The sequence below is a fragment of the Apteryx rowi genome, unplaced genomic scaffold, assembly GCF_003343035.1.
Source record: "Apteryx rowi isolate R43461 unplaced genomic scaffold, aptRow1 scaffold_305, whole genome shotgun sequence".
Lineage (NCBI taxonomy): Eukaryota > Metazoa > Chordata > Aves > Apterygiformes > Apterygidae > Apteryx > Apteryx rowi.
Window position 1 is genome coordinate 4,369 of NW_020449475.1, and position 17,746 is coordinate 22,114.

The window sequence follows — 17,746 nt, forward strand, 5'->3', positions numbered from 1 at the left end:
TGGTCATACTGATGCAGGGTCAGTGCATATRTTTGTGTGCTGGTTTCTGTCTGAGCATTGATAGCAGCTCATTGCAGCGGGTACTTACATTCAACGGCTGAACTGTGTAGTGATCATGCAGAAAAACATGGGAGCAGTTCTGTATTGATACAGTAGCATGGGTAAATTATTCTTTCAGAGTTTCTGAATGATTATTAAATCTGCTGTACTTGATGAAATTTTGTTGGTCTTGCAATGCAATTTCAGGGCCTAACAAGTATTTTTAACATGTCCTCGTGTTCCTGTTCACAGATGTAGTTTGCACAAGCTGTAAATCTCCTTTGAAACATGCTGATAGATGAATGTATTGAAAGTTAATTGCTTGAATGATTTTTTTTTTCCCCCTCTATAGATGACAATCAAAACAAAACCAATGAAAAGAAGGAGAAGAAAATGGTTTCTCAGAAACCTCACGGCACCATAGAATATACTGTGAGTATTGGTGTGTCATTTGTTCGCTTCTTCTTTTCAAAAGTGGAGTTGTTGAGGTTGATAGACAAAATGACACAAAACTGAAAACACCAAATGAATACTGATTGTAATTTGTTTGTATCTCAGTAGGGATTGTTCCAAATATCCTTGGGTGAAGAGAGCTAGGCTGAAATCCAGGAACCACTGTTCAGCCTGGGTGTTCTGCCTCTCCTCACAATTGCCTGTCCTATTTTTACTTCTGCAACATGGCCCTTTAATAGACTAATTGTGCCTTTATTTTATTTATTTATTTATTTACTGCTAAAAAAGACTTCTATTCCGCCACGTTGCTTAGGACAGCTATTCTTTGGTCTGTGATGACCCCTGACATGGTTGAGAGACAACTTTCTCTAAACTGAAACACCATGGACAGGTACTGTCACCATACCTTGAAGGACTGCCTCTCTGAAGAAAGTCACTTCCATGGTGTCCAGAGGCCCTGAACAGTGGTTGCCCCTGATGCTCCCCCACTTAATGTGAATGTAAAGGACTAGTGTCCTAGCTGGGAACAAAGCAGATGTCTTACTTGCTGGGACTGATGAAGGTGCAATGAACTTTCCAACATATGTGTGCTTTCTCCGCTTGCCGTACCAGTTCTAATTAATGTGGTGCTACATTAAAGGGATATTGCAACTAAGTTTTATGACAAAATGAGAGGGACATCTTTAACACATTTGTGCTTTATCTACTGTATAGCGTGAGAGAATTTTTTTTTTCCTTGATATTGGCTTATCACATATTTTATGCAGAAAATAAGGCTATTAAACAGGAGATGTGTCAGATTATCAAATCTATTTCCTGAAAACAGTCTGTTAGATGGTTTTAGTTAAGCTGTTGTGCTATATGTGATCACTACCATATCTTAAGCTTCAACTCTTTCTTCAGGCTGGAAATCAGGACACCATAAACAGCATAGCATTAAAGTTTAACATCACCCCAAACAAGCTTGTGGAACTCAATAAGCTTTTTACGCACACAATTGTTCCGGGACAGGTAAATTTTTTATAGTTTTTAATACCTGAAACCTGATTATTTGCTATGTATTTGAAGACTTTTTACTGCTTTCACATATTTTTTAGGTACACAGATACAAGGGGAATGGACAGTAAATTGACTCTCTCAAACAGAACCTCACTAGATCATTCCCTGGGCAGAGGTGGGCTGGGGAGGTAGAATGGGACTTTGTAATTGCTATGTCTGATTTTTTGTTATTTATTTGCTGTCACAAAAGCTTTAAGATTACTCAGAAGCTCAAGAGGAATGTACCTGTTGCAAGAGAGCTGATTTCTTGAAAAGCCTAGATAAATGCTGGATAAGTCATTAGAGTTAGACACAGTAATTGGCTCTAAAGGCTCTTTGCCTTTATATTAGAGATGAGTCAGTCTCCTGTAAGATGAGAAATAGAAGGATATATGATGGACTGTTTTGGGGAGATTCAAGTAATGGAAATGGAAATACGAGGGCTTACACCTGTTTTATAAAGAGCAGATCTCTACTCCTGCTTCACAGATGTGAAGAAACTGAAGTGTGCTAAGTTGCAGGTGGGGAAACTGAGGCATAAAGAGGTGGTGTGGCTTGCCTAAGGTCACCCAGCAGACAAAGGCTGGGATAAGCTAAATGGTTTTATTTTTCTCAATGTGTTTAGTTTAAAACTAAACTGTCTGTGGGTGGGGTTTTTTTTGTTTGTTTGTTTGTTTTAAACTTTAGAAGCATTTGCTTTGGGGTGGATGTCCAAAGCTGTACTGCAATTGAAAAACTGGGGCATCTACTGTGACAAATTGTAAAAAGTCAAACAAAGCATTATATTTTTGTATGAACACACTTGTACTAATGTAAGGACTTTTTTAAATGAAGTACAAAGTGTTAAAATGGTGGGTTTTGGAAACAGGCAGCCTGGAGTGAAGCATTGTAAGCTTCTAGCACTAAAAATCCTACCTTTTCAAGAGTGGTCTTACTTTTTTTTTTTTTTCAAATTTTGCTGTTACAAGTTATTGAAGCTAATACAGAAACTGGGAGTGTAACCTAGGAAAAAAGGAGGTTCTTGCCCTGGGGAAAATATTTTCTTGCCTGTGCTGCCACACAAAATGGAAAACTAGATCCTGTAATGAGAGCTGCATTTGCCCCCCCCACCACCATTAATGAAGGAGGACTCTGGAGTAAGAAGTTGTTGAAGACTGTATTGCAATCATGAGTGATGGATATTGGGTTATCTCTATAGTAGAACATAGGTGTTTACAGTAACTTTTTTCAACTTATGGGTATTATTATTATTATTATTATTATTTTTTTTTTTAAGATTCTCTTTGTGCCAGAAACAAGTGCTGGGAGGTTGTCTTCTTTCAGCCCTGGTGCTCCTGTTTCTCCTTCATCATCAGATGCCGAATATGATAAACTCCCTGTAAGTGAAACATTGGTTTACTGGTCTTGCACTGGTTTACTGGTCTTACACTTTCTAAATAATTTTGCTCTGATTTTGAAGCTGTGATTCTGGGCTGTGTAAATAGCTGGTTTTGAAACTGCAATTCAGACCTCATGAGTAATGTTGTTAATATTGACTAATGTTAACGTTAACATGCTGTAGTACAGAATTTGCCATTGCTTAAAATATTCCAAATGAAGGCCTCTGTCTGATCTTGGAAATCTAATGTGAGTTGAAGTGGGCCCAGAGTACATCAGAAGAATTAAAAAAGGTGTAGTGTGTAGTTAGTTTTTAAAGGATAGAAAGTTAGATATGAGATATGTATTTAGTGTTTCACCCTGGAGGTTTCCCTGTTGCTTTGCAGTCCAGAGCCTTGATCCTGCAATGGGATCCCTGAGCATGGGACTATTAGTTTAGTTTGAGCAGCCTTTTTTTTTATATGATGGTATGCATATAGGAAGACCACTGGATTTAATCTTTGTGATTAAATCTTTCATTTTCCTTAGAAGGCTGTGATGATTTTAGGTAGTAGTTTCAGGGTTTATAGCTCTCCACCTGCTGGTATTAAACTAGTTTCACGTTTCGTACCATAACTAATTGAGACAGAAAGTGCAGAGAAGTATGGAGTGAGTCACTGTGTTTAACCTATGTCTTACTTGCCTTTCTGTGCCACCTGCATTTGGCATCACACCAGTGCCAGTGAGGCTGCACTGTACGCAGAGGTCTTTGGTGTGGATCAGGTGTCAGGACTGGACCTCACTTAGCTTAATGCGAGTGCCTGATGGGAAAACGGTGTGCTGAGTTGCCCTGGTATTTCTGTGGGTTTTTGTTTGTTTGTTTGTTTGTTTTTGTTTGTTTGTTTTTTGTCTGTTATTCTTATGGAGGTTTTTTTGTAATGTTACAAGTTTTTCTTCCATACAGGATACTGTGTGAGGTGTTTGTACATACATACATACATGGCCACAACTTTTTCTCCTTCAGCAAAAGGAAGACAGTTGGTAGAAGTTGTTGTTTTAGTTGCCCAAGATCTAAGAGTGTATGATACTGGTCCTCCAAATGTGTACTGACCTTTTTTTTTTTTTTTTTTTTTTTTTTTTTTTTTTTTTTTTTCCCCTTTAGGATGCTCATTTGGCAAGAAAGGCCTTCAAACCAGTTGAGAGAGTCCTGTCTTCTACTTCAGAAGAGGATGAGCCTGTGGTTGTCAAGTTTTTAAAAATGAATTGTCGTTACTTCACAGATGGCAAGGTAGGTGGAACCTAGCCCTTTGGGCATTGTTTGAGATCCTTTAAAAGCAAAATCAGTTTGGGTGAGAGATGAGTAGCTGGGGAGCCAAATATATACCACATCTGTAAAGAATGTAAATGTTATGACAGCTTTATCTGTTGATGCTATATTGGTGCCATAGTAATTATTTTATTTGTTAATTACTTGTATCTGTTATGATAACTGTTTTATGGAAGAATAGCTCTTTCTTCTGCCCATCTTCATTCCCTTACAGTGTTTTACTAGAAATATCTCCTTCAGACAGAGATAATCCTTGCACAGAGAAAATTGCATTTCGGAGTTGAGACATGTCAGGATTAGTTGTCCAGTTCCATCAAATTGTGCAATGGCTTTATAAAATGAGTACATGCCTATCTATTTCCTTTACGAGTTTAAGTTAAATTTCAACTGTTCCAGAGCAATATTTCCAAATATGTGCATGTTGCTTTTGCACTTGCAAACGAATGTCATGTAACCTCCAATACCAATATAAATATTGCATGGTATGCCCCCCCCCCTTTTTTTTTCTCCTTTCTTTGCAAGTCCTCTTGTAACGTATTCCCAGTGGGATTGCAACCCTTAATTGGGAGCAACTCTATTAGAAGTGAAAGCACAAAGCTCAGGCAACTCCTACCTCTTCTAAAGACAGCAGTTTGTCGTCTTGAATTGTGTGCTTTTGTACATCTACTCTTGTTGATTCCCATTGCAGTTCGAGGTCTGCATGTTTGGGTTTTCAAGTTCTCTGGAATCTACAACACTGGAGATGCTAACCATCGTACTTTAAATATATTTTTTCCTTTGTCCTATGGTCTTCATCCTAAGAAGGATACATTTCTACTGAGTTTTTGGCTTCTTTTGGCACTGAGTGAGTGCAGACTGCATTTAAAACCACTCTGCAATTTCTGTAATCTGCTATTTTGTAGAAAGCAACAGAAGGCTACTTGATTTCCTGCACATAAATTACAGCAGTGCTGTTGCTTTCTTAGGTGATGTTTGCTAGGTGCAGAAGACAGTGTCAATTTTATGGCTTCAGGATAGAAAAAAGTCACCTGCAGTCATGACAGTCAGAAGTGAGACAGCTTCTTTGCCAGTGTAGCTAGAATCCCTTGTTCCCTTTCTTCCTTTTGTGACTGGATAGGAGGTGCAGCCTACTGATATATTGTTCTCCTGCCTCAATCAAGTATGTACCTGCAGGTGAAGTCTCTGCACTTGAATCAGATTCTTTTGTCCAAACACAAACCTACTATGTGTACACGAGTCGTACAGGAGGAAGCATATGGGAAGTACATACACACGTTGCTTTATAAGAGAGCAAGCCCATGTGCTCACCTGCCAGCACCAAGTCATTAGTTTTTTCTTCCAGATAAATTCTTCATGGTCCTCTAGCTGCCTACTTTTTAGCCTCTCCTCTGCATGCCTTGAGGATGACCTTGAACAATTAATATCTCCAATGCAGGCCAGTCTTGTTGACTTTTGACTCCTGTTTGTCAGATCTCACGATTTGTGCACAGCTTCTGGGTTGGTCTGATGAATTTTGCCTCATTTGGGGGAGAGAAGGTACAGGAACAACATGTTAGAAATCTCATTTGAAAACCTTCACACATTATCAGATGTCACAGGTTGAAGTAAATGTTGAATAATGGCTGATGCAGCCTCTGATCAAATCCATGGCTAGAGCAAATTTTGAAGAATTAAATGCATCTTCTGGAGCTGTGTATAGTACTTTTGTATCAGTGGTATCAGAGAAGTAGCTTCATATTAGGTAAAATACTGTATAGATGCTTTTTGCATGTACCTCTTGAAGACTAGATCAAGGGGATGTGGAATTTAGGTTAGAATGGTGACCCTGACATTCCCACAAGTAAGACTGCCTCCAGGTGTGCCATTTGCATATAAATTCACACATCATATGAAGTTGGCTGCAGCCAGAGTGAAATGGTACTGTTTCTTTTTTTTGTTGTTTTGTTTGGTTTGGTTTCTTAACCCACCACCCTGTCTTGTCTGAGGCTGATTAACAAACTGCAGGTTTAGCTTTTAGCAGCCAACACTGAAACTTGAATACTGTAGTTTAGATGTTCTTTCTCATTCTGTACTTTTTAGCCAGGAATTGGAGTGTCGCTAAGAAATCTTTTTCTTCACTCTTCTTGCAATGTCTTATCTGATGCAATTGGAAACCAAAATGTTTCATTAGGAAACACTGCTTCACAGGCGTTGCAAAGAGGCATGAGAGAGATTTTTCTAGGCTAGTAGCATAAAAGCCAATACCAAATTATAAATGGATTATATGTGATGTGCTAACTCTTCTTCTATTTTAGGGTGTAGTTGGAGGAGTCATGATAGTAACTCCGAACAACATCATGTTTGACCCGCATAAGTCTGATCCTCTGGTAATTGAGAATGGCTGTGAAGAATATGGGCTCATCTGCCCTATGGAGGAGGTTGTCTCTATAGCTCTCTACAATGACATTTCTCACATGAAGATTAAAGATGCATTGCCATCGTAAGGAGTGTTCTTTCCCGAACTTATGTTTACAAACTGTCATTAAGGGAGAGGGAAATGGAAAAAATAAGAATGACGTTTAATACAGGAGAATAAAACATGTCAGGGGAAGAAAATGCAAACAAAGGAGTGACGGAATACTGGTGCTGTTCTTCCTCTTTCTTTTAAAAATGCTTCTTTGGCAGTAAAGGAGAAATGGGCATTAATGCCAAAACCAAAATGCAAAGATGACCAGTAAAAATTAGTAATGAAAAGCATTGCTGGCATGCCAAGGTTAGGCTTATGCACTCTCCAATCTCTAGGGTTATTTCATGAGGAGGTTCTGCTGAAAGTTTCATAGTTTCAATGGAAGTAAAGAGGTTTAGATTTGGATCATTGTGTGTGTTATTGGGACCATACTGAGAGTATTATTAAAAGGTTTTGAACGTAATAGCAAGTTAATTGCCATCCTCAGGACTTGCAGAAATATCAGACTATAGAATACTTCTACTTTGGAACCAGAAATATTCTGATAGTCAGAATTTGTAACACGATAGGCTTTTTTTTTTTTTTTTTTTTTTAAGGTTACATTTTCATTTATGCGTAATCTAAGCATTGCTTATGTATTTGTTCTATGCAAGATCTTGTCTTCATAATTCAGGCAACACCTGTTTGGTCAGTGAAGTTCAGCTAGCTTCCCTCCATCGTTTCATCTCAAAAAATTTTCTAAGCATCTGTATTATGCTCATTACTAGAGTATCTTGAACTTTAAATGAAGAAAATCTTGTATTCTCATTCACCTTAAACTTTTTATCAGTAACAAAGCTTAAGTTGTATGCTGTTATGTTTTTGAGAACTTTCTATTTTGAAATGTTCTATGATTGTCCCAGTTTAAAAATAAATCTTTGGGGAAGCCTGCATTCAATCAGTACATTTTAGTGATGGAGAAAAATAAAAGTTAAAAATAAAAATAAAAAACCACCTCAACCTCTTATTGACAGTTACTGCTTTGCAGTAAACATGTTTAAACAGGGTACAGCTTATATCTGATCAGCTTTCTTCTCAAAAGAACATTTGTACTGAGTAGAGGAGCTGGAATGGTTAGAGAGCTTGACTCATTGTAAGTGGGAGAAATAACATTGTTAGTATGGTATGAATGAAGTTTCAAGAGCTAAATACATGTTCTGTGTTTTTTTGGTTACTGAAATTCTGATGACTTGCATGTTGTTCTTACATATGTACCATTTCTTCACCTGGGTGGCATACTCTGCAGAGTGGTTTACTCATTTTTTCAGTATTATCCTTCCCACGTTTTTATCTGTTTGTTATTATTTTTTTTCATGTCACTTATTTCCATTGGCGTATGTTTATTTTGGAGAAAATAATTTTTGGTTGAGTTTCAGAGCTTAAGTTAAGTTGATATATTATTTATTTTTCTTTTCCATTTTGTTTGTTTTCCATTTTGCTTTTAACATCCCATGTACATCCATCATTTTCCCTGACAGTGACATACCAAAGGATCTTTGTCCTCTGTACAGGCCAGGAGAATGGGAAGACCTTTCCTCTGAGAAAGATATCAATCCTTTCAGCAAATTCAAGTCCCTTAGCAAGGAAAAGAGGCAGCAGAATGGGGATTCATCCACTGCTCTGGGTGCCAAACAAATAAAGCCTTCAGATACAGAAAAGCCTGCTGATTTTGAAGTTCTTCAGTCTTCTGAGAGTACGGGCTCAATCAAATCAAAGTCACTGGAGTTTCCCAACAACATCATTGCCACTGAGCATTTGGAAAAGTCTGCTGCAGAGCCACGTGCCAAGGAGCYTTCTGAGGAAAAAAATGTTTCAGACATCAAAACCAAAGAAAACTCCCTTCTGGGAGATGTAGAGGATGATTTCATTGAACTGGAGGAGACTTCATCTTGTATGGACAGAGGGTTGGACAGGAAAGACTCAGTAATGGAAGGCTTTCTGGCTGACCCCAGGGAGTTGGGGAGAACTAAGCAGCAGGTAACCAAACCCACTACAGAAGTCCAGGAGCACTTGACAGTTGATTCCTTGGAAAAAAAGGACAGTATTGAACCTAAAGCTGACTTAGACTTAGACCTGTGTGAAAAGCAAGATATTATTCCAGAAGTAAACAAATGTGTCAGTTCCCCAACAGGTAAGGTGGAGACTGCATTGGACACTAAGAAAGAGCTAGAGAAAGATAAACTTATTGAATTTTACCTCTGTAAAGATGGGAATGGGTCTCAGTCATCTGAAGACTTGCACAAGGCTGAAATCCAGAAAGGTGAAAACAATAAAGCAATTGGCATAGACCTTACACTTAGCAGTTCAAAGTCCCAAGCTAATGAAGTCCATACAGTTAAAAGTATGGAGCTTGAATCCTGCTGTATTGAAAGGAAAGCACCTTCATTAGAAATCAGCTCAGCAGCAGCAGAGGAAAAGGATCTGAAAGAGTCTGTGGACTCTTCATTAGTACCAGCTGTAGACAAGACCTGTCAAGAAACACAGTTAGACAATCAATCAGAAATCAGACTGTGGCTGCTGCAGAAAATTCAAGTGCCAATTGAAGGTAGGTCTCTGGTTATCCTTGTTTCCTCTGAGAGCTGGCCAGCATTATGACGGTAACCTTTGAATTGATCCTTGTGCTCTAAATTTCCTCTTTCTTTAATATCTAGTCCTTTTTTACTCTTGTAAATATAATATATATATATATATATATATATATTCTTTTTTTCCCCCCCACTGTTTAGAAGAAAAAAAAGCTTTCAAATCTCCTAAGCTTCTAGTTTGACAAGTAGCTTGCCTTCTCTTTCCATATTTAGTGATTGCTGTTTATACATGTTACCTGTGTGTACTGCTTTTAAGGACAATAAAATGTTATCCAGTTGCAGTACTGATAGGAACCCATCATGACCTAGGAATTTTTACTCCATATTGATAAATACTGTTTCTTCAGTGAAGTCTGTCAATTTATTTCTGAGAGTCAGAATCCAAAGTAGTACACTGCTGTAAAGTGTACTCTTGACTACATTTGTATCACCCTCGTGTCTTCCATGCTATGGGTACTCCCAAAGAAGTGATAAATAGGCATATTTAGAGGGTCTTACTGACTGATCCTTCTTGTTTTTTTGGGTCACTGGGTTATTATAGTTAAAGTTCAGGATGTTACTGGAAAACATGAAATAAAATGAAATCTCAGTTTGGATAGCATGTTCACGTGCTACTATTTCTACCACTACCCAGCGCCTCTGAACACTAGTGCATCCCAGAACACTGATGCTCCTCTCTTGCTAGTTCAGTGAGCCAGTGAACATGCCTCGATTCATATTGCAGTGGAGGACAATTAGAGTGGAAGTCTTTACTTCAAAACCAGTTTTCCTTGAAATGATTTTTCCTCTCTTTTTGAAATAGTTTGTCTTTCTGGTTGTATTTGCTGATCTTTCTCAAATGAGGGGGAAAAAAGATGGCTGTATGCATTTTCCTAAAATTATTGTGGCAAATTCAGTGTGACTGAGGTTATGTTTTAATGAACAACTTTTGGTGGCAGTGGTAATTTAAGGAATATAAAATGCTCTTATTCTTGTGCAGGCAAAAGGTGCTTGTATGGCTGTCTGACCATCAGAATTGGGGAACTGATCTGGCGTAAACAGAACCTTTGTGTGTGTGTTTGCACAGAGTTGTTATTATCAGTTTCCTGGGCTGATTCAAACACTTGGGTAGATGAGCCGTCTAGAGAGAGACAAGACAGAAACTACGTTGCCTTTTGCCTGTGGTGCAGTTGTTTGAGGTAGCTGTGGTGGCAAAAGTAGCTTACGGTGTTCTCTTTGCAGTCCCCCTTCCTTGCCTGCTCCCTGTTGCAGTTTGCTCCCAGCTGGGTACTGCAGTTCTGCGTTTTGTTTTGACAATGTTATTTTTACCCCTCATCATTTTTTTAACTTTACAGGGCTGTTCTGTAAACAGCTATACAACTAAGGGGGATACAAGCTGTGATGAAACGGGGGTAAAATCCTTGCTTCTCTGAAACTGTGGTCATTATTCAGCCAATTTTACTGTAGAGCCACATGTTGAGTCTAACTCTGTGTATGGTGCTTCTGAGTATTCCTTTGCACAGGGTAATTGATCTTTGTGCTGGTCTTCTGTCAGTTGCAGTAGTTATACTGTCCTGTAAACAGACCATTTATTTTCTCTCTTGTTCAGATATGCTTCCTTCAAAAGAGGAGAAGAGTAAGACTCCTCCAATGTTTCTGTGCATTAAAGTGGGCAAGCCCATGAGAAAGTCCTTTGCATCTCAGAGTACCACCATGTCTCAGCAGTACAATAAAAAGATAAAGCAACCGGAGTACTGGTTTGCTGTCCCTCGGGAAAGGTAAGCTGCAGCACGTTGTATAAAAACGTTTTTGTCTCTTAATTTTTAAGTGTGTAGTGCTTCTAGAGTTGAGTCTGACTTTTCCTACCTGGTCGAAGGTGTCAAATGCAGCAAGGAGGTTGAGATGAAAAGAGCAGGTGCCCTCATATTCTTGCACACCAGAGAGAGAATGTTTGTTGCTGGTCCAGTATGGCTCCTAGTGTGAAGGAAAAAGGGAGTGGGTGTGACTTGGAAGATGGAAAGAGGAATATATGTGCAGCTAACATGATAACAGCACTGAGGGACCATCTGGATTTTGGCCATATTCTAGGGAGTGAAGAGGAGGGTAAAAGTAGAGTGCCTGCAGGAGAGGCAAGGAATCTAGCAAGGTGCCAGTGCCAAAACTGATACCTCACCTGAGCAAAGGGCATAACGTAACAAAGGGAGACGCTCCTAACTGAATGGATGTGGCTGTTGCTGCCTTCAGGCCCATGTAAAAAATTCGTCCCTCCCTTCATGATAAAATACATTTAGATGCTTTATGCACGTGTTTGTGTATACGTATGTATAATGAGCATTGCTATAACAAAAGGAAGGTGAAAGTCTGTGATTTTCCAGGTAAATCACTCAGGGAATTCCCCTAGCTGTGAGGAATCAAATCCCTRGCCCTTCTCTTGCTCAGTGGTAGCAGGGCATGCATGTAGGTGTTGAACTGCCTGTGGGTGCAGCAAAGGTGTGGAGTGGCTCCTGCCAAGTAGCTGCAGCAGCTCGGGAGCACCCAGTTGTTAGGCAGCACGCTGCATGTAAACTGCCATCTGGCATCTCCTCTCTGCCAAAGGTGACAGACTGCAGAGTTATTCTCCAACTTCCGTCAAAGACACTCTTACTCTTCTCTGTTTCTCTTTTGGACTTCTCCACTGCACTTCACTCTTACCAATGCATACAAGAACATAACTGACTTATAAAATTTGTTTAAAATCTGGTTTTTTTTGGGGGGGGGGGGGGGGGGTGGACAAACTTATTTAGGGGAAACCCTTTTGAAATTGTTAAATGTTTTTTTGAGTGGGATGGCTTTTTCAGGCCTGTGTTCTTACAGAGCAGGTTCTCCAGTTGCTGCTGCTGTTTGTTTACACAAATGCCCTCATCTTTTTTGGGTTTAAGCATGTAATGGAAAGAAAGTTAGAGCAACTCTCAGGTCTGTTGATGATCCAAAGTAGGAAAATCAGTGATCATACTTCTGGTGAATTAGGCATTAGTCTGAACTTGGGATAACTCAGTGGTGTTTCTTTAACATGCAGTCAATTTTCATCTGTGTTTTTTCTTGTTAACAGTTTTACAGAATATTTCTTTTTTTTGTTTTTAATTTGTAGCATGTGTGTGGTTTTACATGCTTATTTCTTTTGGTTTAGAAGTAAGTGTGTTAAGCAAATGAGCAGTGTGGAAGCTGCTGACACAGGGGAGGCGGGGGAGGTTTAATCCAGCTGGAACGGGGCRGTAGGAGTATAATTGAAGGTAGCTTTTGGTTTGCTTGCTATGTGCTGAATCCAGTCCTTAGCTCCTGAGGAATTGCAAAAATGTGGGTTCAGAAGATTGTAGATTAAAGGGTGAGCAAATACTTCTAGGAGCTGGAGTGATGCTCTAATATAATACAGGGCCAGTTATTGCTTTGAGGATAGTGTATTTAATGTTGAATAAAGCTACTGAACTGAATTGAGGTCGTCTTTGATTCATTGTTCTGTTTAACAGGCAAATCTATTAAACTACTTAACACACACTTGGGAATTAACTTCTCTACTTGTCATTTTATGACCAGAAATGTTCTGGTTAGTGATGGGAACTAATTCATTTGTGAACTTTAGTATTCAAAGTTGATTTAAACTTTAGATTTTAGAATGAGAAAAGATAATTTCTGCAGTGAGTTGTTGCAGCAGTACTTGACCATGTTGGCTGACAAGCTGCACCTTTGCTGTCAGATCTGTCATTCAGATCTTAGTCAGACTTCAGTGGTGAAGGTAAGATTGGGTCATTTTGGTGCTGTTCATACATGTCTGTTTTAACACCATAGAGGTGCATTAAAAAGTCACAGAGGAGAGGGCAGAAATTAAGGATGTGACCCATTCTTTCATTTTATTACAAGATATATCTTTCTGTAACAAGTCAGTGTTTTCTCTAAACTCTCCAGTGCACCCCAAGACAAAATGTATAGCTTCCTACTCACTGGTGATACTACTTTTACCAGAAATCACAGGGTTTTCAGTGCTCCATCTTGAGAAAGCTAAAGCTATGAACCATGGCCATTTGTGATAACTTTGCAATGTATTTTTGGTACAATGTATCAAAATAACTTACTGTGTTTAAAAACATTCTGAATGTAGATTATATTCATGTATGAAAATATCAAACTACCCCTTGTCACGTTGACCATAAGGCAGCATAAATAAAACCCTTTCTGTCCAATGCAGTCATTGTAGCTTGTGCAACTTCTTACTCTTTTGTAGTAATTAAAAAAAAAAGTGAGATTGTGAAGGAATTAGTATGCATATCCATAATCACTATGTTAGTTAAATCTTCCTCTGATTTTCATTTAATTGTATCTTTCCATGAACTGTTACCCAATGTTGTTAAAACAGCTTCAACAATCAGTTGCAAAAGTGGCTGCGTTTTCACCCTGGGCCCTTAAGCAGTCACTCCCAGCATAATTGCTGCTCCGTGTGTAAACAGCCTGATGTTTTCATGTCCTTGACAGACTTTGGTAAAGTTGCAAGGGGGAGGGGGACATTTTTCCCCTCACTTTTTAAAATATATACCTTTTTTTTTTTTTTTTTAATGGAAAGCTTCAGAAACATCATTAATACAGAGAGGAAACTGTTAGGCTTTTTTTTTTTTTTTTTTTTTAGGCTGTTAATAAATCTTAAATCGTGTTTCCTTCTGCCTGCTGTCCCACTCCTTCTCTCTTCATACGTGACTTACAGGGCGCTGAGTGTGGCCTGGAGTAAGTCACTCCCAGACCCCAGCCATCAGAGCTCAGTTAATCAGTGACTCTAGAGCACTCTGTGCTGCTTGCTTAATCACAGGAGCACTTGCCTTTGGCACGTAATGGGGAAGATGGACATCTGTAGTTGCCTTATATAAAGATTACTCTGCACGGGGCAACTTCTTGTCAGGTTAATTGTTCATTTGAGCAGAGAGACACTCATGCTTTTGGACAGTGATGAAGAGATTGATTCTTTTGCTGAAAAATCTTGCAATGGGTATAGCTTACAGTGTTGGAGGGTAAGTTTGTATGTACTTTTACTACATGAATTTGTGTTTAAAGATATTTAAGTGGAATGTAAATTTTCTATTTTTAATTATTTTTGAGTAGAGGTAGGTTGGTAATTATGTCACTTAAGACCTTTAGGAAATCTCTACTGAGATGTTAATGCAGAATGGTTTTCTTTAGAAATGTGTGTCCTGACATCATTTCCTCATTTTAGCATTGACTAGTTCCTCAGTCAAGAAGCAAATCTTGTTGATTATCTATAATGTAAACTTAGTCAACAGATTTGTTTTATAAATGTATATTTTGCATTGATATTGATATAAAAGAAGTTGCACTGAGATCATGCTGCTGAGAGGACATCTACTTTTTTAGAAACATGTAGTTTGAGGGAGCAGGTAGATTTTCAAGGAGGAGAACTAGCAGAGTTTGAGCCTTGTTTCCCTTTTTCAGTCTCAGCTTCCTGTCCTGTTGATTGTTGGCTTGGCTTGGGGAGTTCTTGTTGTTCTTTCTTTCCTCTCCCTCTCCCCTTTTCTTTCTCTTCACGCCCCTCTCCTTTTCTCTCTCTTCATGCTGCTCTTGTTCTCTCATCTTTTTGTAATGTAGAGCAAGATGCTGCTTGGTTGTGCCGCTTGTTATGCAGTATCTTGCCTGTGACATGCTGACTGAAGTTTACTATGGTTGCAGTTGAGGTTTGAAAGAATTTACAGCATTAGTAGCTGGGGTCAGTATGTAAAGCTGCTTCTCTGCATTTACATGGGGCAATGCATAAAGGGGTGATAATTAAGATGTTTCTGATGCTCAAGTCACCCTTCCACACTCTTATTATGGAATCAGATAAGTAGCATAATGTGTAGATTTAGACTCCTTTTGAATTACTCTTGAGTACTCTTAGGCTCCTGATAAATAAGATCTGAAGCTGCACAGGTAGAACATATGGAAAACCTGTTTGTATCTCTATAGCTTGATGTCTTATATGTAGCCCTTATAAGATTCATGAAGGATCATCATTATCATCTAGTTTGACCTCTTTGTAACAAAGTCATAGGACTCCTGTGAATTAATGCCTGTTTCTGGGCCAGGAACTGTGGTTGAACTAGAGCCTTGTACATGTATGAGCTACAAATCCCTTCCCCTCCTCTTGTGCCCCCCCCCCAAATACAGCTGGGAGTAGCCCCCTCCCCCCACCCCTGTGACTGACCTGATGTCATTCAGTTATAGAAAACTTGTGTGCCTCTCCCCTCAAAGAAGTCAGATATTGTTGCCATATCAATAGAAACGATTGTGGTGATGTCAGTGTAGGACCTCCTAATTTAAAGTACATATTTTAGAAGAAAAACATCATTTACAATTCCCCCTGAAGAATCCACTGTTACTTGACAAGTTGTCTAATACATTTTATTGATGATTGCTTTTGTTGTTTAAAAACAGTCTTTTTCAGTGCCCTGTGTATCTGCTTTAAATTTTTCTGGCTTCCAGTCCCTGGATGTGGTTATATCTATTACCAGGATTCAGTTCCTCTTGTAACTATTGCCAGGCTACTACTACTTTAACCTGAACAGCTCTTTTTGCCTCTTACTGTAAGCCAGTTATTTTTATGTCTCCTTCTCTAAGCTGCAACATTTGCACATAATTCCTGAGTCACGGGCACCAAACGTGGACATTCAAGKAGCTGTCACCTAAGCTCAAATCCCAAGCTAAGGGAATATCATTCTTTGCACTGAATGTCACTGTATTTACTACATTCAAAGATTGCATTAAGTATTGTCATCAGTGTGTTAATGTGGAGCTCTTGCTCCATAATCCAGAACCATTAACAAGACCTTTAAGTCATTCTGCCACAGATAAAGTACCCATCCTGCAACCATGGCCTCTGCTTATTGTTATTAGATGCACGTTCCTGTGTTTGGCCGCATTTAGATACGCATCTGACTGTGCCCGATTTACTGAGCAATCCAGTGGCATGAATGCTCCACCATGCTTCTGTCTTATATTGATTTTATATGCAATAATTTTATTGTTTCTAGCAGAAATTTTTCAGGGGGAATATTCTTCCATTGGAAAGTATTCAATTTGTTTGCCTTTTATTTTGGAAAGAAAAATGTTTAATTTTTTTTTTTCCTACTGGGATTCCAGTCACAGGAAAAACAAACAATCCATTCTTATTTGAAATGTCTCTTTGTATAGATTTTCTTTTTTCTTTTTCTTTTTCTTTTTTTTTTGGGGGGGGGGRGGGTTAATTCTATACCAGTTCTCAAAAAGCTGAAATACCACTTAGGAACTACCAGTTTTATGAAAATAATGTAAAATAAATAATTTAAAATGCTGGTTGTGATCAGCATTTTTTTTTTTTTTAACCTTTCTAGTAGTAAGAATACTGAAGCACTGGAATTAGTTGCCTCAGGAGTCCTCCTTGAGGGCTCCCCACTGCTCAGGCACGTTATGCTGCCAGTTCTGCTGCTAGTTCGGTGCTCTGTGGCATCGCACTTCACACGTGACCATCCCTGCTCTGTCTGCAAAGTAAGACCTCTTCTGGCTTAGGGAGGTTGTGGAATCAGAGCTCTAAAGAACAATTTAGGCGCTTGTCTGTAATGGTTTCAGACAGTATCTGCTGTCTGGGGAGGACTTGTGTGATCTCTTGTACACATATGCACTGCTGGGGATCATTCTCCCACACTCATGATTTACCTGAAGTCACTTTTTTTTTCTTTTAATTTTATATTGTAGTTTTATAAATCAAATTATGATGTGATTTCATATCAAATACTTTATGGAAGCCTAAGTATAAAATACTGATACCTGGCTGATTTCTGTCAGCAGAACAAGGATCTCATTTAAACAAATAACTACAAATAACTAATTTTGTGAGATTCATGTTAATCAAGTGGTATTTCAGCTATTCCATTATTATTAGGGTTACACTCAGGTTACAGTAGTTATCTCTTTCATCCTCATTGTTCTTGCAGTGTTGACCTGATAGAAGTTTTCTCCTAGGTTTTTAGAACCACTGTAGTAGTTTGTTTTATTGAAAAGCAGCATTAACTATCCAACTGTTTTAAAACTTATGCCTATCCAGGTAAGCTATGTTTAGAATTTAAAACAACTCATTGTAATACTGTCTCCTTTATATAGTTCTTAACTACTATAGGAACATAAAGTATTTCATCATCACCGTGATTCACAAATTTTGTGTGGTGGTTGCTTAAATATAAAATTGAAATATTTATTGAATAGTTTGCCTGTTTCAGATGACTGTTGGTAACTTGTTCTTTTATTAGTTGAATATGGCAAATATAGTTTTTAGGATTCAAGATGTTCATGAAGTGCTTAAATCTCTAAAACCTTTCTATAAACTTTTCTTTTTACAATTGTTTTGTGCCCTCTGTGTGTTGCAATGGACGTATTTGTAACCACATTCACTTCCCTTCTAACCTGACTATTTTTGTATTTTTTCCTTTTTTTTTTTTT

The 17,746-nt window shown here is 38.5% G+C and overlaps 1 protein-coding gene across 3 annotated transcripts in view; it reads left to right on the plus strand.

The window, feature by feature from the left end:
* The first annotated feature begins 390 nt into the window (after nucleotides 1-390).
* NCOA7 (nuclear receptor coactivator 7) overlaps nucleotides 391-17,746 on the plus strand; it is a 31,635-nt gene continuing 14,279 nt past the window's right edge. Inside the window, exons 1-7 of one of the 3 annotated variants that reach the window (XM_026070157.1) lie at nucleotides 391-471; nucleotides 1,396-1,503; nucleotides 2,807-2,908; nucleotides 4,049-4,174; nucleotides 6,508-6,692; nucleotides 8,177-9,243; nucleotides 10,872-11,040. In XM_026070157.1, the coding sequence (XP_025925942.1) occupies nucleotides 433-471; nucleotides 1,396-1,503; nucleotides 2,807-2,908; nucleotides 4,049-4,174; nucleotides 6,508-6,692; nucleotides 8,177-9,243; nucleotides 10,872-11,040 (1,796 nt within the window). In that variant the 5' untranslated portion in view covers nucleotides 391-432. The remainder of the gene's footprint in view (nucleotides 472-1,395; nucleotides 1,504-2,806; nucleotides 2,909-4,048; nucleotides 4,175-6,507; nucleotides 6,693-8,176; nucleotides 9,244-10,871; nucleotides 11,041-17,746) is intronic. The other 2 variants (XM_026070158.1, XM_026070156.1) reach the window with 2 other exon arrangements.